The following is a 25,338-nucleotide window of genomic DNA, read 5'->3' on the forward strand; positions in this document are numbered from 1 at the left end:
AAGTGAACATTTCAGGAAGGAAGCTTATTGAAAGGCTAATTTTCCGACGCAGCTTCTAATACTGAACAGATGTCTCAAACAGTTCTTACAAAAGCATGTTTTCCCATATCTCAGTTTAGTTTCAGTACAGGTACTCAATGCATTTTTAAAGCACTGAACCTTATTTTTATTGTACATTAGAAGTTTTTGATCCCACAAAATTTGTTTCATACAATAAAATACAAGAAGGACCTTATCATTCCTAGTGAACACTACCAACAACCTCACCTGTAATTCTTGTCTTAAAAAGCTCTAATTTAATACTTGACAGAAGATGAACTGTCATTGTCTAAATCTACGATATACAGTAGAGATATCAATCTCAGCATCGGCATCATCCTAATATGTATACATACATTTAGCAAGTAAATAGTCCTATATCTGCACGCTGTGTCTACTTACAAAACCAGCACCAGTCTCCTGGAGAACATGAGATTTCAATTTAAAAAAAAAAGGGGGGGGGGGGGGGAAAGTCTTATTAAATAAGCTAGTTAGAAGTATTTGGGGGAAGTATTCACAAAGAAGTGTGGGAAAACGATCCTTTTCTTTTGTCTTCAAGCCATCTACTTCACAAGATCATTTTACTGCAACAGGAAAAATCCTATCAGTGTTCCAACTCTAATAGTTTAGTTGCAGTGTTACTTCCCATCCACCACTCTACAACCTTGAAAAGGAGAAAAGAGAGGAAGGGAAGAAAGCATAGAGGTAGGAATGCTGTCATCCTGTTATAGGACCTAAAACTCCATCTACCTTCACCTTTAAAAGCTACTTTTCATCCATATCTAATTGACCATGAAAAAACATTTACACTCTCAGTAGAACAGGGAGGTACAAATCTGTAACTCCCTAATGCTAAGTTTCAGCAACCTTTATAATATAATTTTAGCCACTAAGTCACTAACTTAAGGAAAGACAATTAAAAAAAATAGTGTGTAAAATCAACATGGTTAAGTGAAGGTGTTTCCCAGTTCTAAAATGGAGCTCCCATATCTAGATCTATTCACAATGACAAAACCGAGACTTTACACACTGCTTGCAGAAAGTTGCTCCTGGGGGCAATCCTTCTCTTTGGGTGCACTGTAGTCACAAACTTACTCTGTAACTCTCTGCAAAGACATCACAATACCTTTAAAACCTTTTAGGGCTCAATTCTTCTAGGAAAGGCTCCAATGAAGAGGGTTAATTTTCCTTGACAATTCAGGTTAAGTACAGCCCTGCCCCATTGCTCACTTAGAATACTGCATGTTAGTGTGGAGTTCTCCCATTTTTCAGCTGAAACTATGTAACTGACTGTCTGGGGTGGAAGGACAAAAAAGGGGTTAGCAAGAAGTTAAACAGTTCATCTCCTGCCAGCTTCATTCACATTAATCAATCATATGATGCAAAAATGAGAGTTATATAGCATCCAATTCCAGCCATGACCATAAAAAAAAAAAAAAAAAAAAAAGAAAAAGTCCAATAAAATTCAACCAAGAAGCTAGGAAATTTCCTAATTTTGTCTGGACAGAGCTATGATCTGCCTTTCCATTTACACTGAATTTCTGCGAGATTATTTGAATGTGTCAGACTGCCTGAGGACAGATAAGGAAACACAACTCAACACACTTGCACTGTTCCTAAATCCTGAAATTCTATAATTTTTTTTCCTCTACGTTTCCAATGCTTCAAAAAAGAGGCTTTGTACATAATTACTATTCCATTCAAATGCCAGAGGAAAAATAAACATATTTTGAAGAGATACAGATCATAAACAGTCACACAAACAACCACCTTGTGTTGTGAAGCTAGCATTGTGATGTTAACTTTTTCCTCACACATCCTTCGCGCCCGTTTATTACTTCCAGCTTTCACTTATTAATATAACATAATCAGCATTTCAAAGAAAGGAAAAGGTCTGTTTTTCTGTGCAATGCCAAATGTATTAAACAATCAGAACATAAATTCTTCTTTCTCTATTTCTGCTCAGCAGTCTGACAATGGCGTTACTTAGCAACAGATGAAGCAACAGAACTGCATGGCCTGATACACATTTCACTGTAAAGTAATACTCACAAAGGCATTATTTAGCTGCTGGTTGCCTCTGTAGAGATATATTTTTGAAGTATGAAATCCATTAGTCTGAGACAAGCCTACATGAAAACCCAAGCCATTACACACCATCTATAATGGACTACACATTGTGAAACTAATAGAAATCCCTGTAAGAGTCACGTGATTTTGAACACCCCTGAAAAAGAAAGAAACCAGAAAACAAACACAACACACAAATTCAATTTACAGTATTTAAACAGAACTTACAGAAGCTTTTTAAAAAGGGGGGAAAGCCAGAAGAAGTCTTGTTCCTATAGCAAATTGACAATCTATGAAGTTCAAAGACACAAACTAAGCCCTCATATGTCAAGTACAGTTTTCTTGCCACAGAGTATTTTCATTTCAGAGAATGAATACTTACTTATTTTGAAAACGAACACACACACCTTTCCTCAAAACACGTTTTTCACCAAAACAGCAGTAACTTAAGATGTGTCACAATAACTATTAAAAGTGGTTTCATTTTAGAGGCAGTCTTAAAAAGAAAAGTAACCCACAAAATATGACAAATCAAACAATGCATTATCATTTGCCACGAAGCATTAAACCACTACTCTCTTTTAAGTTAACTCTACAGCATTAAACATTTCCTGTGTTTCGTTTGGGGAGAGGGGGGGGGGAAGTGGGGGAGTGGGTAGTGGTTGAATTTTTGGGTTGGTTGGGTTTTCATGGTTTTGGGGGGTTTAAGGTAAAATTTTTTATTTTACAGCTGCATGAGACTTGCATGACTCAAGTTGCCTTGACTCATCACAAAAAAATTACACTTCCAGTAGGATTTGAAAGTCTATTGCCTGTAGCAAGGGGAAAAGAACGTCAATTTCTGTAGCATTGTCATCTAGTGGAATAATTCAAGTCTTACTTTATTCTAAAGGTGGAACACCCTGGAGTTCATAACAGCTTTACAATTCATTCATGTTTGCAATTCTAGACCCAGATTTAAGGAGCTGAATGTGGACTTCAGCAAGCTAAATTAACTTTGCCACAAGTTTATTTTTTCCTGAAAAAATAAGGTTGGGGAGCAGCTCTAAATAAAATTAAGACATTGAAAAAAATATAGGCATGAAGAACTGGGCAAAGCATTAGTTTTGATAAGCCACTTGACAATTTTTAAGTGACAAAAGAATTAAAAGAAGTTTCCTATTTGAGAGTACATATTTTTGTCTTATTTCAAATGACAAATTAATGTTACATTTCCAATAATGAAGGTAACGAAACAAAATAAAAGTGAAATCTGTCCTGATTGTCTTAAAAACAATAAGATACTTCCCATGCCCAATTTCAACTAAGAACTTAGATGACATTTCAGATAATAAAAACAGAGAACTTTCAAGAGCTAACAATTGGAATGTCAACCTCTTAGGAAGCATTTCAGACTATAATGAGAATAAAAACTTTAATGGCAAGAAGATGTAACTAAAAGGCCAAATTAACACCTTGCCTGCATATTTTCCAATTATCATACACTTACGCAGGTATTTATACACACAATAATCTTCATGTACAATTAAGTAATCATTTATGTATAATTATGCAAGCCTTGAATATGTATAATGAGTTTTTATTCCTTCATTCAAGGGTAAGTAATAGTTTGAATTTCCTTGCCTTTCTCCAGTTAATTTTTGCAGGAGTCTGCTTTCCTTTCAGGCCTCTCAGAACTTACTTTTTTTTTTTTTAATTAAATATTTTTTCATGTGTTAAGGTAAGTATCACAAGGACTAATTTTCACAGTACTAAAGATTTTGTTTTGATACAAGAGGAGGGGACACACCCTTTTTTCTGCATTTAAACTATTCTGTGGTGTCAGTTTTGGCCATTATCTCCTATTTCTCAACTTCCTACAATTGTGATCAAAGCAAATAATTGGTGCCTTTTTTTTTTTTTTTCAATAGAAACCATTCTCAAATGAACCATCTTAGGCATTAGTATTCATATGTCTATTTTAAGCCAAACGTCAAATGACTCTGAATACAAGGTATGCTGTTTTCTTACAAACACCATTTATTTGTTCCAGTTCAGCAATTTTCAAACTAAAGGTTATAACCCTGATATTAGCTGACAGTTAAGAACTCAGCTGCAAGCAAATTTTTCTACTTACTTGCAAGAAAAAATACATTAAAAAAGCCAGTGCTCTACTATACCATTTAGTAGACACTAGCTTTCGATATTAGAAACCATCATTTCATAGAGTGCTTATAATGAGGACATAAGATAGTTTTATTACTCCTCAACAACTTCCACAGGCAAACTACTGCATCCTGATGAGAAAGTGACAGATTTCAATAAAAGATTATGTGAGTGTATTATTTGTAGTCAAGAACCCAACCTCCATACAGCTTTTAGTTCAGGTAAGTTTGCATGTTTTACTGTAGAAAAACATACTGGCATAAACGCAAGATACATTCTGTATAGACTAAGTATTTTTGTACACAAATCAGGCCTCTCCCGAACAATTAATCCTGGCATGTCATGTTAAAATCAAAAGTTAATGTATACGTGTAATAGCCTTAGCTTAACTTGTACTTTGACTCATGTTCTGAACTATCTCTGTAGAATCTAAGTTTTCACAGCTAGAGAACATTTTTAAGCAATTCACTGCCAAAAAGCAGCTATTCAGAAGAAAGTTTTAAGCAGATACAAAGCAAGGGAAAACTCTGACAATGGAAACACTGTGGAGAAATAAAAAATCGTGACAGGTACTTACTAATTTGTTTTCTTGCATATAAATTCTTTGCAACTTCAGACAGCCTTTAGCTATAATCATCATTCCTTCATCTGAGATCTTGTAACATTGCCCAAAATGAATGTCTTTCAATTCTCTGCATTTTGAGCCCAGCTGCAATTAATTAAAGTATTTAAGAATAAAGGGAAAACAACAACAACAACACACCACACACAGGGTTTGACTGAACTGGAGAGTTGGGAATTTTCTTTCTGCTTCTCTGCTCCCCCTTAAAAATCATCTTTCTTTACAGGTTTTATAAGTACTATATACAGAAAAGATAGATTATAACTATATACATGACAAAATGAATTTGCTAAGTACAGTCAACAAAATAGAGCTAAGAGCAGCACATAAGAACTAAATTATTTTATGGGCATATATGTAAGTAGCTAACAATGCCTGTATGATAGACCACTGAGAGCATATTTGATTTAACCTAAATACTGCACAGCTTACCCTAAATGCTCATTTAACAGAAGAAAGAGAGTTGATAAAACCTTCCTGCATGCCAAACAAATTAAGATGTTGGTCACCTTCAGCTTTCATGACGCAAAAAAGAGTTACTTAAACACTGGTTCCAAATAGCAACTATGTTTAGGAAAACTCAGTCAGCAGAGGTGAAGGATATCAAATCAGAGATTTCATCATAAAAGGGATAATTTAATCCCTGGATATTTTTAAAAAATATAAAAAATAAGATTTATGTCTAGTCATTAGAGACTAGAATTTACTGCACTAAGAAAATACCTCCATAAAACAGCTTTTAAAGTAGAAGAAGCCATCTGATTTTAATTAAATCCAATAAGAGGTTAACTTCTTCCATGTCCCTTTTAGTACTTGCTAAGAAGTTGAAAGATACATTTCCAAAAGAAATTTGTGGAATGGATTGTTACCTGCTTTAGGCCTTCATCAGTGAGTCTGTCTTGATTGCCTACATGCACTTTCTGAAGAAGAGGACACTGAGAGGCAACTGCAATAATAGAGGTGTCAGAAAGCTGTTTACATCTGTAGGCAGTATACCTTAGGAGTCCAGGACATTTAATTGCTAATATGCGTACTCCTTTATCAGACACATTGCGACAATCAGAAATATTGATTTCAGTAATATTCTGGCTTCTTGATGCTATCTTTTCCAACAGCTCATCAGTGACCTGTAAAAGAAAAAAAATCCAAATATTCAAATTGAATTATTTTCATAAATATCTTTAATTTAGCACAAAAACTACTATTTGTAAGATGCATTTCTATATGCTATTGGGAGAATGAAAATACTTGTTTTCCAAGATAAGAACATACTGGTATAATCAGTTTTAAAGTTATCTTTGAAGAATTCTTCTCCAACACTTAATAATAGTTAGTGGTCCTCTTCATATTTTAGACAAAGAATTTGCCATCCTTTAGAAGAAAAGGATTTGCTTGCCCTTCTATAGCAGCAAAAACCTTCTATAGAAGGTTTTTAAGTCTTTGAAATGCAACAGGTTTCTACTAAGGCTTTGGAAATCATCCAAAAAGATGTGCCAGCAAAGAAACACCAAAGTGATGCAGGTAACAATGGGCTTCTTAATAATGGAAAACAGTAACCTAAGGTGAATGAAACGGATGAGAAGGAAAGAATACTGTAACAGAAAAAAAAAGCTAATTAAACCCCAGAAGTTTCCTCCTGTTATTTGCTCAGTTTTAGAACAGAATACTTGCATATTTTAAGTGTTAGTTTATGAGAGACCACGGAATAAGGTACACATACTATTTTTGCAGAGCTTCTTTGAATTGAAAAAGGTCCTATTTACTTTGTACCTGTACACACTGCAGTTACCCCATTCCCTGAAAATAAGACCTACCCCAAAAATAAGCCCTAGCATGATTTTTGAAGATGCTGAAAATGTAAGTCTAGCTTCAAAAATAAGCCCTAGTTACAGTTCACTAAAAAGTCAATTTAAATAGTGTGCAGGCAGCTACACATGTAAAAAAGTAAAAAAGTTTTGGAGCAAAAATTAATATACGACGCTGTCTTATTTTCAGGTAAACAGAGTAGCTAACATGCCAATAATTTAAAGAGAAGCCAGTCCTACAAAGAGCATAAGAAATGTAAGATATTCTTCATGCTCAACCTTTTAAGTTAAAACAAACAAAGCCAAAGCAGGTAAGAAAACACAATGCACAGAACTCCCTCACTTTAAAAGCTCAGTTTCAAGAAACCTGAAGTGACATATGATGAAAGCCTTTCTAACAAGAGCATTCAGAAATACTTATGCACCACTTAGCATAGATGAGATTTAGCTTTAAGCCTGGAGAGGGCAAGAGAGCAACACGAATCTCTTGCTTCTCTCTTTCACAGTTGTGAAACAAACACTTTCTTTGCTGCATTCAATCTGTTTTCCATTAGTAGCAAGTCTTTTTTCTTGCTATTTCATCAGGCAGCTGCTAGCTAGAAAACATGACAAAATAAAAAAAACAAAATGCAAAAAAAGACCCACAAACAATGCCTAAACAAACAACACCTCTCAAAACACAAACAACACAAAAACCCCATACCTCAACAATAACCACATATATCAAAACCATCAAACTCTCCCTACAAACAGAGAAGGATAACATGTGTGCTTAATACCAGCTTAGGAACTTAACAAAAAATTGGCAAGATAGGTTGAGGTCTCACTAAAGTTTATCAGTTGTGGCACTGCCTTAAGAAACCTATCTCATAGGTAACACCACTAAAAAAACTTTGTACTAGAAATAAGCCTACACCTCAAGACAAAGAAGGCTGATTTGACACCTCGTACCTACAGAGCAAAAAGATGGACCTTTGGTCTGAGCACGCTTTGGTGCCACTTGAGAAAAATTAGACAATCTGTTACATAATTTTTCCATAATGTTTCAGAAATACCTTAAACTAGTAACTCTAGAAGGAAGAGAACTTGAATGCTTTCTTATGAATTGGTGATCTGAATATAACATCCCATGTACATATTTTATATCCAATGTAGATAAGTTCATGTTGCTGCTGCTTCAAATGGGACCCTCCAATGGTTATTCTCCTTCACCCTATACATTCACGAAACTCCCAAGAAATTGTTTTATAAACCTCCACAAGTAACTAAGTAATAAGAAACCTAAAGAGGGTGCCAAACAACATGGACATCCTCAAAAAAGTTTTCCAAGGAGTAAAGTTACCCTGAATAATCTACAGCTGAGCTCTGTAAGGATCTCACTAAATGAAGTCCATGAATCTCATGCATATGTAATTCTAGGATCAGCCAAAGGCCTAAAAAATACAAGGAGTAAGAGGCACATCAGTTAAAAAAAATTAAAGACAATTTGTTACCAGTTAGGTGACCATTCTTCAAACTACAGCATTCTCAGAAAAGCTCATGTACATCTTTCAATTAATGAGATCTGATAGTTCTTATGAATGGAACTACCACTACCTGATGCAGACCTGAGGCAGCTAACCCACAATCCATTTCAAACAGCACTTGTCCTCATACTGTTTAACAAATGACCTCAGTCACAAGAAGCTACATTCAAAGGAGTCAATCTAAGGGTCCAGCCTCTAGTAGAAAAATCCTTGAAAGCACAGGTATCACCATTTTATGGGTTTCCTTTGTTTACCTTTGTCAAGAGTATAACTTCTGAGAACAAATTCTGAGTCATCAAAACACAATTTCTCCACAATGACACCTTCATACCTGTTGACGACTACTGAGATCCAGTTGCTTCCAAAACTGAAAATCTAAACAGAGGTCACGCCAGTATTTACAGACTAATGACGCTGAAAGGCAACGTTCATTCAGAGATAAACTGGAAAATATCTGTAAAGAAGAAAAAAAATATTATTTGTCAGAAGCAATCCTGTTCTACAGACAGAAATATTTTATTATTAACTCATCTTGTAAAAGACAAAAAAGTATTAGCATGCATTGCAACACACACTTGTAGAACTTGTCCCCAACTTTATTAGTCAAGGACAATACCAAAAATCCTGCACCCCACAACATCTGACAATATTAGTAAGACACATCAGCACAACCAAAACTAGAATGCATCCTACTTAAGCACTCATTTCTCAGACCAGATTTCAAATGTGCTTCTGAGATGGCATACGTAAGAATTTCTAATACAAATATTAGCTCAATGTTATTTGCAAGCCATTTAAAAGGTGTTTTCATTCCCATTCTGATTCAGATAGAAAACCTTTCCTCTTATTTCTTAACTGAATTAAAAATAAGAGTCATAAAGGTACTAGAACACCAGTCTTGTGGGAAGAGGGCATGAGATGGTAGACCAGATCAGCAGAGTGGATCAGTGTCATACAAAGAAACTAAGCAGAGAATTAGCTTTTTATACCCCAAGGTTTTGAGCACAATAGCGGCCTGCAAAAAAAAAAGAAAAAAAGAAGAATAAACTGTAACTTTATGGCAGGCCCTTAAATTGCTGTTATATTTGTTATATTTAGCACTTCCTCAGAAGCACTGTTGTTAAGAAATATAAATATGTGGTCTGTCAAGAGTTACATATGAAGGTACTCTGTAACCACAAGTAAACTTTAATCTACACGTCATCCTATAATGAAAAAAGGCAATTGTGGCATTAGGCTATCTACACAAGAATAAACTGCAAAAGGTGGAACAGTTCTCCCACTCAACTGATGAGGACATAAAGTACTAAGTAGAAGCACTACAGCCAATGTGCTCAAGAAAATCTGAAAATACTGGGAGAGTGTCCACATGAAAGCACTGAGGTCTAGAACATATGAAACATTCAAAGAAAGTACCAGCGCTGTTTAATCATGGAAAAGGGAGGGAAAAGAGGTAAACAAACTAGAGAGAACACCACTTTCGTCTTCTTCCTAATGGGTAGGACAGTTAGTCTCAAACTAAGGATAATGTAATGTAATGTAATACCTGTTAACTTACAGAATTTCCACCACTGGTAGCCTTTAGAACGCACTAGACAATCAACTGTCAACAATAACAAACATTACTGCCCTCTTGTCTAGGAGATTGCTTAGCTTTTAAGTATGTATATGCCTATAATGCCCACCAGCAAAAGAGAGTTGGCTGACTCTTCTAAAATAAATATATAATAAGCAAAATATAATAACGGAAGGAAAAAAAAAAACCTAATAATCAAATTCACCACCTTCTGTAAATGCTTGCAAGACTTATCACTCTCCTTCTTCTAGCCATGAAAAACTCGCAATATCTTATGTAAGACTCACAGGGGCGGAAGGATTCTGCTTGCACCCTGTTTACTCAACCAATAGCAGAGTCAGTGGATGTTTTTTAGGGAATCAGTTGAACATAGGCAGGTAAGTGTGTAGGAAGCAATCAATGCCTGCTTCCTCCCTGCAGTTCTTTGTCTGTACTAGTGAATCCATGCACGGATGTGGCTGTGATCAGCACCCAAAAAAAATAATATCACCCCAAGTCAAGCAGGGGAAAAGCACTAAATAGTAAGAGGTAATTTGGCCTTTGATGGTCCTACTGCAAAATTGTAATTCTAGGCATTAGAAAAATATGGCAGTGTGATGATTCTCAGCACTTCTAAGTTACTAAAAGTAGTAGGAAACTTGAGATCCTACTACCAGCATGAACAGACAACCTAATCTTTAACAGTTACAAAAACCTCAGAAGGTAACAAAGCAATATGATCCACGTTGTGTTTAGATGGACACCAGACTGACTCCAGTTAATATTAAGAAGGGATGCCAAGGTCAGCATCATAAAATATTTTAACTAATCTTTTGGTGCAGTGGGAAATATACATGCGTATTTGTGGAAATACCACCTTCACTTCAAGAAACAAGAGTGTGCAGTTCTTAAAACAAGAACATAGCAAACGCAGAATAACAAAGACTGTTGCTAATCCAGCTGCCACTAGGAATATGAAAGCCCTTAAATAGTTTCTGTTCCAACTACCATCCTAGCAAAAGCTGAAAGTCCTCACAAATCACAGAAAACCTACTACTACTGGTTTGCTACTGCATGAGACACAAAACAAGAAGCAAGTTTGATTCAGTTGTTGACACAAACAGTATTTCTGCACAGACATATTACTCTGGAAGAATGTCTGAAAGCATTTGTGGTTATGTTTTAGTCCATGCTGTAATTGCAGAGACAAGTAAGGAGCGTACAGGTGTTGCAAATCAGCTTCTTGAGAAATAGAGCGAAGCTACTGAGGGAAAAGCAGCTGCTGAGAAAGTCATTGCAGTTTCAGCATAGACAGGCATAGCCACAGAAGTTACACAAGTGGTACATGTTCAAAGACAAGGCCTCACTGTTTTTGTTGTCTCCAGTGACTATAAAATTCCAAATATAAACGGAGTCTGAAGAATGTGATGTAAAACATCAGTTTCTCTTCAGAGCTTGCAGTTGTTAAAAGAAGATGTATTGAAGTACACTAAACAGAATTTAGTAGCAAAGCCTATACATTTTCAGTTTTGGTGGCACATCACCCTTACATTAACGGATTATCTCAACTGCATTAATGCATAAAATGCTACAACTTTTATGACCTTCACCACCCTTTAATTCAGTTCCATTCTCTAGATATATACTGATACTATGGTAAGTTACTTGTCCTGAATTTTTTTTTTTTTTTCTAATTCCCAAGGTTGTATAAATACAGCTGAGAGCTAAAACCACTCCTACCCTAAGTCTGTCCATTTAACTCCTGCTTATGACAGATTACTTTCTCCAGGTGTTGGGTCCACTAGTTAGCACATTTAATTCTTGAAAATTGTAGTCAAGCATGTACACCTCCATGTCCAATACTCACTTTTTCCTCCTCAAATCCCTGTCTAATCCTCCTTCCAGGCACCAGAGACACAGAAATATGCTTCTGCACTCTCAACAGAAAAAAGAACACAAGTTTAATAGTATTTTCTAGATGCATTTCACACTTTGCCTCTGTTGGCAAGAGGCAGGGGTAGAGGAAGCGGAGTTCTACAAAACAAGGAAACAAAACCCCCTACTTGTGCTCCTTGCTCTCTCATCTCACTCTCTTTCAGCTCCATTTCCTAAAACAGAAGTCAGTGCCTCCTGCTTCAACCTTTCAAGTGATAGTTAAGATTAGTGGGTTTTTCTTCGCCTTCAATGAATGCAAAAGACCTTCTGGGCCTTCAGGCTACATCCTGTTTAAGGACCAACACTCATAATGTTCAATACTGATGGCCTTATCATGCCTGCCAGACACAGTCAGCTCTTCAATGTCAAGCTTTTGCTTCAGAGTAAGGGCTCACAAACCCATTAAAGTCTATAGTGAAAAGAAAAACTAAAAATGCAATGCCCAGGACAGCAAAAGTCAACTAACAGATATAGCTAGCTTTCAGTCAGACCACATTCAATCTGCTGAACTCAATTCAAACAGTCCAATTTTATGTCCTTGATAGATACAACCACACAAATCCCTTACAGGAGACTGTCCATGCAAACATGTTGTTTTACCTTTAAGCAACAAAACACAACTAATTCCACAGTACTACCTTCAGTGTATTTGTACACACTTTTGGCAATCCACAATTCTGGATCAGGTGATGGTCTGATTGATTTTAATACAGCCAAATTAAGTCCTCGCACAGCACAATTCAGCCTGTCAAAAAACAGTGCCTGACCAAGTTTGGGGGTTTTCTTCAACCTCCTGGAACAAGGATTTTGTAAGACAATTGATGCGAAAGGGAAGAAGCAGCTGCTGGTTAATATTATTCAAGGGTCCAATGAGAGAAGCTAGAAATAAAAGGGTTTTTTCTGTGTAATTGACTCCTTTACCATCAAGTCCCATGCAATGGGCTTCAGACATCGCGCCCTTAAAACCACCCCACTGTTTCCCCTCCCCACGAACAACCATACACAGACCCCTATAAGTATCTTTTCTTATAAGATTAAACATAAGATTTAAATATCGTAAATCCATGTCGTAAACTTAATTTATCTGTAAACACTTGATAACTTTTGTCTTAAGCCAAGCTCCTCAAAGTTCAGTCAAGAAAAGCAGATACCTAACTGTTCTTCTAATCAAACAAAATCATGAAAAGTCAGTCACACCCATGAATGTTACTACAAAAACACGTACAACACTAGAAAACTGTGCATGTATGTGCTGACACAACATCCTCAGCACCAAGTTTTCCAAAATCAAAAACTCACATCACACAAATCAAATATGAAGCAAACATAAGCATAATACAAGAAATATTTTAACTTATGAGAACTCTCCTAAATAAATAATAAAAGGATTTTAAAAACCACAATCAAGAAGTCAGAATTATTGATTGCACAGACTTAAGAAACATTTGCCTGAGGAACAGAGGAAAGAAAATTCAGTTGATTGGTGATACCATTCTTTAAAGATACTAACTTTAAGAAAAAGAGCCTTATGAACATGAAGTCTATATAAGCAGCTTCTAAGCAAGTTCTTTAAGAAGCAGGATACCAAATAACTCAGTAAGCTGAGGCAGTCTGTTCCCTAACAATAGACCATAGGCCCCAGGGCAGATGATAAAAGGTGAACCATGTATCCCTTATTTATGTCTATTGTTTGCGTTTGAAAGATCTTTCAGTCTAACTAGAAGAGTAAAGATTTCTGTGAATGAAGTCTTTTCTTCTCTTTACAGAGCTTATTTTGTATCCAAGAAGAACAGATATTTATGAAATCGTTTTCATTACATCACCTAGATTTGTTTTCACACCAAAGCACTAACGACAGTACATATAAAGAACATTTTAATGTTCCTTACATGTAATGTAAACTTACACATCTCCTGGTGTCTAATGAACTTGACACATTCACTCTTGGAAAACTGCTAATTTGTTTCATCAACTGGGTGCACATTTTTTCAGCAACTAATTGAAGTTTCAGTATCAAAAACAATTCTAAAGTACCATCCAATAAAAGAAATATGCTTAGTAAATGCACTTTGCTCTGAACTGTAAAACACAGTAATTGTTAATTTCAAACATACAGAAGCTAAGCCTCAAGTGATTTTATGTTTATGAAAGGATGTTTTGTTTTATTTCAGAAAATTAAAGAATTAGCTATCAACAGAAGAAAGGAAGACAGAAGGACAAAGAAATATTTGCTTAGTTTTTAAGAGGTTTCATCACTTCATCAACACATAACCTCAACTGAATAAGGGAAACATGAATGATTAATGAGCACCTGAGTACAGGAAAAAGATGGAAGCACTCAAGGCACATATCTCTGAAAGGAGCCTCAGTACACCCACAAAGGGAATCAAGTTAAAAAAGCTCTTGTGATTAACAAAAATGTGTCAGCCATGAAAAGTGATGGTGTGATTTCATATCACAGCCAGGATTCTTATGGCAAGCTGCCATTCATAGGAATATTTTACTCATCCCCATTCCTGGTTACCTTAATTATTGCACTGGATATAGTGACTGTACCCGAGAAGGTCTCTTCAGGCAGCAGATCCTGAGGAGAAGTTTTGCAAGTCAGAGTGGTGTCAGATTAGCCATCCGAATCAACTCACTCTGTTATCACATGATCACTCCGCAGAGCTCAAAATCAGCTGCAGGAATATACAGCCAGAGCTTACAAAAGGGAGACAGACAGTGCCCTAAGTAGCCACTTGCTAACAGATTGCCTTAGCTGTAATGCAAAACACAACTTTAGTTTCTGTCTATAAGAAGTGACAGGAGACTCTGATACCATACCTTTCCTACTAATGGAAAGAAAGGGTTCTGATGAATAAGCAGACTATCTTTACTGGAAGAGGCTGATAAAGTTTTACTCCCAGATATCCAACTGTCCTCACTGCAAGACACCTGTGTTGCTTCTGAATCACCACAATAGTTTAAAAACAGAAACACTAAAACATACCAAATTTGTGAAGTATCAAACACAGGTCAGGTAGCCTGAACAAAAGAAACAAATGAAAGAAATGAAAGGAAATGAAAGAGTTACATTTAATTTACTTCTCATTCAAACACTGCACAACTTGTAATCTGTTTTCTCCAAGCAATAATACATTGTTTCAGGGATACAGACCAAGCCAAGCAACATCTAAACAACATCACCAGAAATCAGCCATGGGTGAAGGGAGTGTCAAGGCATCCATCTGCCTTCAGGAAAAGCAGAAATTTCATTCCAAGACATTTGTCCCCTCCATCACTCAACTCATTCTGTAATGTGAAAATCTACATGCTTACACGAAAGCCACCATCTCACACACACCTGTGGAAAGTAAAATGCCTATTTATTTTTATAATTCTGTAACAAATCACAAGAAGTAACAGGACATCTTCTAGAACTGTACCACTGGAATAACGTCCATATACTATCTTTGCTTTTGTTACTAGTCTGCTAGCACACCTTTTCTTCACAACTGGGGCTCTCAGCTGCACTTCCAGAAGCTCATCAACAGCACAGTGAAATTAAAACTAGTTCATTTCCCTACTGCAATCACAGGGTGACAGCAAGCTTCATATAAACAAGGAAAAAAAGCGTGTATATATATATATATACACATTAGTTATGTTATCCATTGCTAAAGAAAAAGGAGTTGAGCAGAATAATAAAGATTGCAAGAGTAGAACGTTCACTTCCCTGCATCAACCACAAAGTTTCAAAACCCTTTCTATTTTTCTCAGTGTTTTAGCTAAAAGTAAGGCTCAACAAAAACTCTAGACAGGATAAATGGATGGGAACAGCGGCATAAGAAGGAAAGAAATATAGTATTACAGCAATGATTCCATGAACTTGTGGATGAAGTCTCATCCAAATGATGCATTTTGATTGCCCCTGTCCCCTGGCTAGAATAGAAAAAAAAAAAAAAGTGCAATTATAACACACGTATTTCAGTTATAAGTTTATTTAAAATGAATGCTAGCATTCAAAAGTCAGAAAGCAAAACTAAAGGTCTAAATCTGGCCTATCAAACCCACTTCAGATCACTCTGATAATCTTTAATGCAGTGCTAATAGCACACTGCTAGCAGCACTGCATTTAGGATCAACATTATCACATGCAAACATGGAATTTATTACAGCAAAGAAAGAATGAGAAAAATATGAGTAAAGATGCAAGAAAAGGAACCAGTAAAGCCTCAAATAATACATTTATGAAAAATTAAGTTAAATAAAATATATACACACATTATATCCACACACAAAACCACTTCCCTTCATACGGCACTAAGCTAAAACTGGCAGTCTCTGCCGCAGACAGAGCAGCATATGTTCATGCTTTATAAAGTCATCTATTCTAGACCCTTCTCTGTTTTAAAGCAAGTTCAAGCATAGCTAAAACATCCCTGATAAGCACATCCCCATTACTGTCTAAAAAAGAATAAATAAAACTCCCAGCTACTCACACAACCTCAGAGACAGGAAATAACCTTTGCCAAATCTTAATGTTCACACACTGTATCATTTTCCAAGTATCTCACCTAACTTTCCCTCAAAAAAATAATAAGCTTAATTTGATGTAACTTTTTATTTGACAAAGGTCAGAATACAGACAAACTTTATCTCAATTTTCTCATAACAAAAGACTGCATCTCAGTCTTCTTTCTGAATAGAAGTGTCATTCAATTTGAAGAGAATCTTGCAACTACCAACATAGGCCATGTTTCCCCAACCTCTAGGCTCTCCTGTGACACCTATCCAATCTGTCTGTGGGTTTTTTAAGGACACCAGTGCCCACAACCTAATTTGGAACTCTAACAGAGACTTTAAAAGCACCAAGCGCAGCAGAGAGCTTCTTTTCCATGTTGTACATGCACAGTTTCTGTTAACACAACTCAAAAGAAGATGTGTAGTGTTTGAATCAGCATTACTAAGTTCACTCAGTCTGCAGACTATTTCATATCAGTTAACTTTTTTTAAACAGCAGCACTGCTAAGACGTAACAGGTACAACAGGAAGATTTGTGCTTTCTATAACAAATAGCAGTGAAATGGCAATAGGCACACATTTGTGATTTATGGTACAAAGTTTTGAAAACTTAGTGATACATAGCACAAGATTTTGTAATCTTCTGCATCACATGCTTACAAACAGCTCCCTTATTTTATTCCATTCACACATCTGTCTAGGTTACAGTCGAGCTGACTGAACTATAATTCCTTAGTTCCCTCCAATTTTACATAGAACGGATTTAAACTACCCTTTAATAAAAGCTAATCGACCTCATCTACGAAGCTTTAAGATGAAATTTTGGGCACTGTATAAAACCTTTTTCTGATACATGTTTCAGTGACCAAATGAAAAGCGAAACAACCTGTAAGCTTGTTTGATCTGTGGAATCACAGGTCTTGCCAAGGGAACAGGATCGACTGGCAACTAATTGCACTGTGAACTTCCTGATTCAGTAGGACCGAAGCCCTGATCTGCGGGTCAAGTTCAGTCTGAAAAGCCCTCCCATCCAGCCTGGTATTCTTCACTTAAGGGACACCTATCAACAGAACAGCACCTGAGCAGCCCATGGCAGCCACCTCTAGCTGAGTAGCTATTACTCACGAGTTCCTAAAATACTTCTTTGGGTTTGTCTCCAGCCCAGGTATAGACAGGATGAGAGCCACTTGTGCGCTAACAAAACAAAAAAGAAAAACAAATACCAAACAAACAAAAAACCCACACGGGATCTGACTTCTGAGACTTCTGAGGATGGAATCTCTTGTCATTGTATTAAGGTTTGTGTCGCCACTACTTACTGTGAAAAGTTTTGTAAAGACCTCAGGTATATTTGTCTCTCACTCTCTCATAATAAATTGGCTCCTTCGGAGAAAAGATTATATTTGGGATGTTCTACCTGTATCAAAACCCAGCATACGAAGGCCTTTGAAGACCTGTATAATCCAATTAGCAAGAAGCCTGGTCAGAGACCTTAAGTTAAAAATCCCGTAACAGAAAAGGAAGCCATGCAAGCAGCCAAAGAAAACCAAACAAAAAAACCCCACAAACAAACCCACCTAACCCATAAGCCTAGCTAAGGACTGAAGGGCAATTTTAGCATGGTGAGAGCTGGGGAACACCACATAATAAAAAAAAAAACACCACAGAAAAAACAACACAACAACCCCACACCAAACAGGTGAGTGCACTGGTTCCAGTTGCTGGAATTAAGGGCAGGCTTTTTCAAAAACATTGCAGAAGGAGCTGGACTATAGTGAGACCAAAGAGATAAAATAATTGGGGGAATCGAGGAACACAACAAAAAGCCCTTTAAAATACAGATAAGCTACTGTGTCAAGGTAAAATAGAAAACCATATAAAAAAAAAACATTTAAACTAGTCCAGAGGTGAGATGGGCATAACTAATAAAAGAACCAGTTTATAGCAGGGTTACAGACTGGTATTTTCAGAAAAGTGAAACTGAGGGAGTACTGAAGTAACCACAGAAGAGTGCTCATACCACTGCTCAGAAAAAGCACTGAAGTCATACTAATCAACTCAGTCTGATTCCATATCCGAAGACAACAGAATATTAAAAATAAAAAAAATGCCATCCAATAATAGCAGTAAATGGATTATTTTTAGAAGAAATTAAAAAACAAAGCTTCAATTCTGCAATCACAGAAGAGATTAATTCAGATATGATAGTTCATGAGTTTTAAATATTTGTCAAAAAAGAATTTGAATAGTGCATCTATGGAATATGAGGTACCCTTACTAACATATTCATGTGTACCCCCCCCAAAAAACCCCCCCCACAACAACAAAGAAACCAACAGAATTAATCTTATGTGCAAGACACAGGTTAGTAGATTGTTATTGTTTAATAACAAAAGAGTAACAGAAGTACTTTCTACATTGGCGTGTACAACTAGCACCGCATGAAGAACAGGAAGAGTCATCTGTCTCAAGCTCCTTCATTACCATGCCTTGCTTTAAGTTTAGCCATCTGTGCCCAGAGTAAACTGCTGTAATACTAAAACCCTATTCCCCAGAATTTAAAGACACACTTGCATCAGACTATGGAAAACATCACATGCTTCAGTTCAAGCCAGACTCATCTTCTTAGCTACGGTTTAGCTAAAGAAATTCAGAGCTAGATGAACAGAGTAGCTTAAAAATGGAAAGTCATTCTCAAAGAGAACATTACTAAAGGAACCAAAAGACAATCAAGGGAACAAAAAAAAGAGAAAAGGACTGTTCTTTGAAGATACAGAGTAAGAGCTTATGAAAGCATGTAATTCAAGAAGGCTACAGATATTCAGGCTGGCTGTGGAACCGGTAAAGCTGAAATTGACTCAAAATACACAGTAATACAATTTTTCCCCAATCAATACTGAAAACTTGTCTATGTTGTTCTGACCTACACAGAAGCACTAAATATAGTGATTGTCCTCCTTGCTGAATATTCCATCAGCGATGGAAGAAGCTACCTGTGAAGGATACATTAGGAAGTTTACCGGTACTAATCAAAATTACAGGCAGCTTCTGGAGCTTGTCTTCAGTTAATGACTCACAATGCCGTTCACAACGACAAACCAAAACGAAGAGGAAAGACAATACTCAAACTAAAAGAAAAAACACACACACGACCCTATGTATTTTCCCGGTGTGCTCACACACCCGCGGTGGCCGGGGCATCGCGCTCCTCGGCGGCCACCCCGCGGCCCCGCAGGCGGCGGTGCGCGAGGAGATGCGGCCACCTGCCGGGCTGGAGGTGGCCAGACCTCCCCGGGGCGGGGCGGGGCAGGGCGGAGCGGCGCAGAACTGGCCGCCGCGGCCGAGGCCGCAGCGCCCCCGCGCCCTCCCCAGCGGCAGGCCCAGCCCCAGCCCCGGGCCACCGCGCCCCGCCTCCCCGCGGGGAGGGAGTACGCCCGCCCGCCTTGACCCACCTTGAGCAGGATGGAGGGCGGCAACTGGTTAATGTCCGGGGCCGGCGGCGGCAGCGGCTCTCGGCAGCAGTCTCCAGGGTGCTCCAGCGGCTCCTCGCAGCCCCTCTCCTCCTTCTCCCCCTCCTCCTCCGGCGCGGGGGGCGGCGGCTGCGAGACGGGCTGCCCCCCGCCGCCGCTGTCTCCGTCTGCACCCCGGGCCGGCGCGCCCCCCCCGCCCGCTGCGCAGCCGTCGGCGGCGGGCAGAGAGCAGGGCTGCGCATCCCCCGGACACTGGCAAGCGGCGGCCTCGGGCTCCGCCGCGGCGGCGGCGGCCGCGCAGCGGGGCTGCTTGCAGGGCGGGCTGGCAGGCAGGCCGGCCCCCTTGCGCTTGCACACCATCTCGGAGGCGACCTCGCCGGGCGGCCTGGCCGGCCCCAGGAGGCCCCGCACGGGCGAGGGCAGCAGGCCCGAGAGGAGGAAGCGCTGGCAGCGGCCCCGCGGCTCCCAGGCGGCGGGTGGCAGGCGGAGGAGGCGGCGGGCGGCGCGCTGCTCCGCTGTGGCGAGAGCCGCGTAAGGCGACGGTGGCAGCAGGGGGTCCCTGGCGGGTAGGGGCTGCTCTGGGACGGGAGGGCTGGCGCTGTGCACGATGAAGCAGAGCATGCAGGGCCCGCGCAGGAAGCAGCTCCGGCTGCGCGGCGGCACCGTCCTCCCCCGGCGGCAGCGGCGGTCCTGGCTCAGGCTGCTCGACTCCTTCGAGAGCAGGTGGCCCATATAGGAGACGGCGAGGCGGAAGGGCCCGCGGGGTGTCACCTGCGGGAGGCGGCGGCGCGCGCTGTCATGCTGCCGGCGCGGGCGGCAGGTGGCGGGGCCGAGCCAGGACGGGACGCGGCGGCGGGGCTGGTTCCGGGACGCGGAGCCGGGAGGGAGAAGCTTCCGCTACCGCCGGCCTGACCTCCCCCGGGGGAGGTGCGGGGGCGGTGCTCCGCCGCCAGGCCGCCGCCGGGCCGGATTGCTGCTGGCGGCCGCGCTGGGAGCCGGCGGCGCCAGGAGCGGCCTTGCGGGACGTTGCGGCGGCCGAGGCAACGGCCGCGGCCTCCCCGGCAACGGCCGAGCGGGCAGTTGCGGGGCGCCGGTAACAGCTCCCCGGCAGGCGCAGCCCCCGTGCGCACACACACTGCGCGTGTGGGCGTACGTGTGTGCCTCTGTATGTCCAGATGTCAGTGTACGTGCTTTATTTACATACACTGCGCGTAAAAATCCAGGTGTATAAAGTGGAGCCAGTATATGTGTGTACACTTTATGTATAGTATATATACAATGTATCTTTTAATACATGAAATAAACTTTTTTTGATCACAATTTATAGGGAAAGGTGGGAGGGCTCCTGTCCACTGATTTGTGTCTGTACCCAGCTGTGCAGGGCTGTGGCTGGGTTTTTGCAGTGGCAGAGTAACACAAACTTTGAGACCACTGAAAGAATTCCCACAAGTATTCACCACAAACACCTCCTTCCCACCAATGCGCTCCTGAAAATAGCTGCTTTCTGCTGTTTTTAAATAATTGTCTGGCCAGAAACAGGGCCCATATGGGTTCATGTCCCCGTATGCCCTGTTCATGAAGAGGCTCACTTCTAACTGCAGTGTGTTGTACCTTGCTGCAGATGCCTGATGTGTATAAATCTTTGCAAATATTGGCTGTAATACTTTGATTAACACTCTCCTCAATGCCTAGCAAAACCCATTTCAATGTTTCAGCATTCAATTTGAAATTATTAAGGAAAAATGACATATAGGTTTAAATACATGTGGAATTTTGTCTCCAGCAAAAGGTGTTTGTGGTGGGAAAGGCAAGTTAAAGCTAGAGTGTATGTGGTGCAGTACTACAACAATTAGCAAAGGGCAACAGAGGAAATGCACAGTATTATATGCATTGAACCAGATCTTTTGGCCTTTTGCCCAGGAATAAGTTACGTTAGAATTAAAATACCCATTATGCTATTTTGTTTGTTTGTTTGTTACCTGTAATATTAGTATTCAATAGCTCAGTAAAAACATGTTTGCTGTGAGAAAAATGCTAAATATACCAATCAACAAAAGTAGAGTAATACAATATTTTATCTGAATTTATTACTCACTGAGATCCATCAGTACAAACTACAGCAAATTTTTGCAAAATTTTGGCAAGGCCTTTTTCTCACTCAGATTTCATAAATATATTTCAATAATAAGGAACAAAGACAACTTGAAAAGAAGATGAAAGTCGAAGTCAAACCTTCAAACCAAACTATATTCAGAATAAATGGTTGCAATGTCAAAAGTTAGAAATAAATCTCCTCTTTAAACCTGGCTGTGCAGCTTCCAAATAGTCATTGTGACATCTGACTTCTTTACATCAGGTTTGTGTCCGATAGTCTGATGTACATTGCCCTGTTATTTTGAGATATAAATACACCATGGACACACATACATCTCATACAAGGAATTCTTCCCATTACTCTAATATATACCTTTAGATGATCCATCTCTGCTACCTTCCTTTGAAATAAGCTGACTTGTATGGAACGTAGACAAGGACACATCTTTCCTAATTTGGTCTTTGGGCCTCCGTTCCTGAGGGGTTTTTTGTTGCTATAAAGATTGCAGAATGAAAGAAGGAAAACTAAGACCATAAATGGTCAGTTTTCATACGCCACTCATTCCTGTAGTGCTCTGTCACTTCGCTGGTACCAAGATTTTGGCATTAAAGATGACAGCAGAGCTGTTCCACTGGCAGTTTTATTTGCAGATGTTAGAACCATAAATATCTGCAGAACAGCTTCTGCTGATTCAGTGTACCACATGTGATTTGTTTGCTCTATACAATAAATGAGTTTTAACTGTCCATTGAGCAAGCATGAGAAACAGATACAATAATGTTTAGAGAAAAATAATCTTAGGTCAGGCTTTATATCTTTGCAAATAGAGAAGGACTTGGCCCTGATGTGGTGGTTGGAAGCTGTCTTGGGCATAGCAATCTTGAAATGATAGCATTTTCAATTATCAGAGATGTAAGGGAGGGATCAGCAGAACTGCTGCCTTGGACTTCCAGAGGGCAGACTTTGGCCTGTTTAGGAGGCTGTTTGGCAGAGTCCCTTGGGAGGCAGTCCTGAGGGGCGAAGGAGTCCAGAAAGGCTGGTCACTCTTCAAGAAATAAATCTTAAAAGCACAGGAGCACGCTGTCCCCATGTGTCAAAAGTTGAGCTAGCTTGGAAGAAGACCTGCCTGGCTGAACAGAAAGCTGTGGCTGGAACTCAAGAACAAAAGGAGAGTTTGTGGCCTTTGGAAGAAGGGGCATGCAACTCAGAAGGTTATGTCATGAGGTTATACAGAGAGAAAATTAGAGCAGCCAAATCCCAACTAGAATTTAATCTGGCTACTGCTGTAGAAGACAATAAAAGATGTTTCTATTAATACATGAGCAACAGAAGGAGCACTAAGGAGAATCTTCATCCTTTAATGCATGTGGGAGGAACACATAGTGACAAAGGATGAGGAAAAGCATGAGGTACTAAATGTCTCTTTTGCCTCAGTCTTTAGTGTTAAGATCAATAATTATTAGAGTACCCAGACCCCTGAACAGGGGTGGGGAGCAGTGAAGACTCCATAATCCAAGGGAAAATGGTTAGCAATCTGCTACACCACTTAGACACACACAAGTCTATGGGGCCAGGTGGGATCCACCCAAGGGTTCTGAGGGCAGAGTTGCTCCCCAAACCACTTTACATCATTTATCAGCAGTCCTGGCTAACTGAGGAGGTCCTAGCTGACTGAAGGTTAGCAAATGTGATCCTCATCTACAAGACCTGGAAGGAGGATCCAGGGAACTACAGGCCTGTGAGTCTGACCTCAGTGCTAAGGAAGATTGTGGAGGAGATCATCTTGTGTGCCATTCTGCAGCATGTACAGGGCAAACAAGCGATCAGGCCCTGTTAGCATGGGTTTATGAAAGGCAGGTCCTGCTTGACTAACCTGATCTCCTTCTGTCCTTCTGTGACAAGGTGGATGAAGGAAAAGCTGTGGATGTTGTACATTAGCAAAGCCTTTGACACCGTTTTCCAAAGCATTCTCCTAGAGAAACTGGCAGCTCATGGCATGGATGGGTGTACTCTTCACTGGGTAAGGAACTGGCTGGATGGCCAGGCCCAAAGAGTTGTGGTGAATGGAGCCAAATCCAGTTGGCAGCCAGTCACAAGCAGTGTTCCCCAGGACTCAGTATTGGGACCAGTTCTGTTTATTATCTTTATCAATTATCTCAATGAGTGAATTGAGTGCACCCTTAGTAAGTTAGCAGATGACATCAAATTGGGTGGGAGTGTTAATCTGCAGGAGGGTAGGAAGGCTTTACAGAGGGATCTGGACTGGCTGGATCAATGCGCTGAGGCCAATTGTATGAGGATCAACAAGGCTGGATCCCGCACTTGGGTCACGACAACCCCGTGCAACACTGCTGGCTTGGAGAAGAGTAACTAGAAAGCTGCCTGGTGGAAAAGAACGTAGGAGTGCTGATTATGAGCCAGCAGTGTGCCCAGGTGGCCAAAAAGGCCAACAACATCCTGGCTTGTATCACAAATGGTGTGGCCAGCAGGACTAGGGCAGTGATAGTACCCCTGTACTTGGCACTGGTGAGGCTGCACCTCAAATACTGTGTTCAGTTCAGAGAAGAGCAACAAAGCTGGTGAAGGATCTGAAGTTGGGTCTTATGAGTGGGTGAGGAAACTGGGGTTGTTTATACTGGAGAAAAGAAGGCTGAAGGGAGACCTTATCACTCTCTACAACTACCTGAAAGGAGGTTGTAGTGGTGCGCGTGTTGATCTCTTCTCCTAAGTAAGAAACAATAGGATGAAACAACCTCAAGATGCACCAGGGAAGGTTTAGAAAAATTAGAAAAAATGTCTTTATGGAAGGGGTTTTCAGGGCTTGGAACAGGCTGCCCAGGGAAGTGGTTGAGTCACCATCACTGGAGTTATTTAAAAGATATGGATATATGGCACTTAGGTTCGTGGTTTAGCAGTGGACTTCATAGTATTAGGTTTACCATTAGACTTGCTGTTCTTAAGGATCTTTTCCAAACAAAATGATTCTATGATTTTGTGTTATCTCAATTTTGAATGAAGTTTAGGAAACTGAGGCAGTGTTCATAGCTTGTTCTTAGATGTTGCAAATTTGAACTTATCTGTAAAAGCTGTTGAATGCTTATACTCAATTTTACTAGAGCTATGCCAGAACATCATTTCTGCTGTCCTAGTTAAATATTTTCTTGTTATAAGTAAGGAAAGAGTATTCCTCACCTTCTGACCTCACCTCCTTTCTTGCAGTTGATGTGGCTGTGGTGCCAAGTTTAAGTGTAGATCCACCTTACAAAATACAAAATTTCATTATGGGTGCATAAAAGAAAGCGTGCATGATGATTTGTTTGCATTCTCTTAAAAATGCTGAACAGTATAAATATGTCAGGTAAAATGCATGAAAAGTACATGATTAACTAGACACTGTATTTGAATAGGCAATGTAAGAATTCCCAGGTGCATGCTTGAATATGTGTGCTAGTTACCCAGTGTATGGATAATATATGTGAAAATTTAAATAAAATACAGTATGTTCATCTCAGCTGCACAGGATGAACTATTTCTGAGCCTATTAATCACCAAGGATGACTTTCTTACTCA

General features: G+C 39.7%; 1 protein-coding gene across 1 annotated transcript in view; it reads right to left on the minus strand.

Moving 5' to 3' along the window:
* Positions 1-20,509, minus strand: part of FBXL17 (F-box and leucine rich repeat protein 17) — a gene marked incomplete at its 3' end in the record, with an annotated part of 295,024 nt that extends 274,515 nt beyond the window's left edge. Inside the window, exons 1-4 of the mRNA XM_080363002.1 lie at positions 19,656-20,509; positions 8,539-8,661; positions 5,746-6,003; positions 4,832-4,963 (exon numbers count right to left, since the gene is read on the minus strand). Of these exons, the coding sequence (XP_080219128.1) occupies positions 4,832-4,963; positions 5,746-6,003; positions 8,539-8,661; positions 19,656-20,405 (1,263 nt within the window). The 5' untranslated portion in view covers positions 20,406-20,509. The remainder of the gene's footprint in view (positions 1-4,831; positions 4,964-5,745; positions 6,004-8,538; positions 8,662-19,655) is intronic.
* Between the last annotated feature and the right edge of the window lie 4,829 nt (positions 20,510-25,338).

Source organism: Nesoenas mayeri, assembly GCF_963082525.1.
Source record: "Nesoenas mayeri genome assembly, chromosome: Z".
Taxonomy (NCBI): domain Eukaryota; kingdom Metazoa; phylum Chordata; class Aves; order Columbiformes; family Columbidae; genus Nesoenas; species Nesoenas mayeri.